This window comes from Eimeria mitis, genomic scaffold, assembly GCF_000499745.2.
Source record: "Eimeria mitis Houghton genomic scaffold, Emh_scaff6504, whole genome shotgun sequence".
Classification (NCBI taxonomy): domain Eukaryota; phylum Apicomplexa; class Conoidasida; order Eucoccidiorida; family Eimeriidae; genus Eimeria; species Eimeria mitis.
This window is the reverse complement of record NW_013574662.1, coordinates 1-1,294: the sequence shown is the minus strand read 5'-3', so window position 1 is coordinate 1,294 and position 1,294 is coordinate 1. Positions and strand designations below refer to the sequence as shown.

The 1,294-nt window shown below is 50.1% G+C and overlaps 1 protein-coding gene across 1 annotated transcript in view; it reads right to left on the bottom strand.

Annotated features, from left to right (window-relative positions):
- The window catches only part of EMH_0087850 (uncharacterized protein), a gene marked incomplete at both ends in the record, with an annotated part of 1,361 nt that extends 1,094 nt beyond the window's left edge, over positions 1-267 (bottom strand). Inside the window, 1 exon segment of the mRNA XM_013501215.1 lies at positions 199-267. Coding sequence (XP_013356669.1) covers positions 199-267 — 69 coding nt within the window.
- Between the last annotated feature and the right edge of the window lie 1,027 nt (positions 268-1,294).

Here is a 1,294-nt window from a genome sequence, read left to right as displayed (position 1 = left end):
CATCCGTAAACTTGGCGTTTGCATTCGCGTGCAGGCAACCTACCAAGGCTCCGGCGACAACTGCGGCCAGAGCACGCTACGGTATAGCTCTCGCTTGGGGATCCATGACTGCTCCGCCATATCCTTCCGTGCTGTCTGGGAATCTCTAAATAATTTATTCTACTCATACTCTAACATTACATTACAACGCATCTTTACCTTGTAGGGCTCACCCACTACTGTATGCCCAGTGAATGCCCCAGTGTAAACGAGCAAAGTATGTTCCATATGCCTCCCTGTTTGAAGGTACAACATTGAATAATTACCTACTCCTTAAAAATACTTTGCTGCATGCCAGTCCAGGCTGACTAATAAAGTGTCGCGGATGAAAAGCGTGGGGCCCGGTGTAATGCACAGCGCCCGTTTCGCTGTCACTACGTATGAACCCTAAGCTATGTGACTATGCGCTCACACTGCTTCTAAGATCTAAACTGATGATTCTCGCTATTCGCAATACAAAACACATTAAGAATACAAAAGGTATTCGAGTTCTCGAATTTCTTCAAAAGGGAAAAACCTCAGAAGATCAGAACTCCTTTGTCCCTCCACGAGGGTCGGCATCTGAGTCACAGCCTCGGCCTCACACCCAGCCCCCACGCTGGTGCAGGCTGGTGAGCAGCCCGTTCCTATTATACTGCTTCTCTTATGTAAAGATGTCCTAACTCCTGAGATATCCTATAGTATGTAATCCTTTTCATGATACTAGGTCTCTAGAGGCCACACAGAGGAGCTATTGTAGTGCCCGTGCACTACACCCGGACCCTCCTTTTCTCACTAGCGTAGCAGGGCCCCCCACGGCAGCGGTACGGGGCCCCAGGGGTGAAGCGAGTACTCTTACGACCTCTATATGTATTTGCAACATCAAGAACTATCATTTTCGGTTTTGTTCTCTCCTTTTGTCGCTTACTCTTTCGCCGTGAGTATTCGCGTTAGTACACCGCCCCACACCGTCGGCTGGAGCCGAAGATACTATGGCTTTCGCCCTTCCCTTCCAAAGCTTCAGCCAGTGAAAAAAGGGAATCGAGCTATAAAATTACACGCGATTCCTGCAATCCCGCGCAGGCGCAGCCGCACCGACACCAAACATAGCAGCCGCATCCCCGGCGGCAGAGCAGAGCGGACATCGGAGTTTAAAGTGTACTTCTCTCGGTACTAATGACCGACGACGAGCAACAACAACAGCAGCAACTTGCTGCCCTGCAGCTTGGGCTTCAGCAGGTACGTAGACGCTCTTTTGCTTTGTTGTTCCATCGCC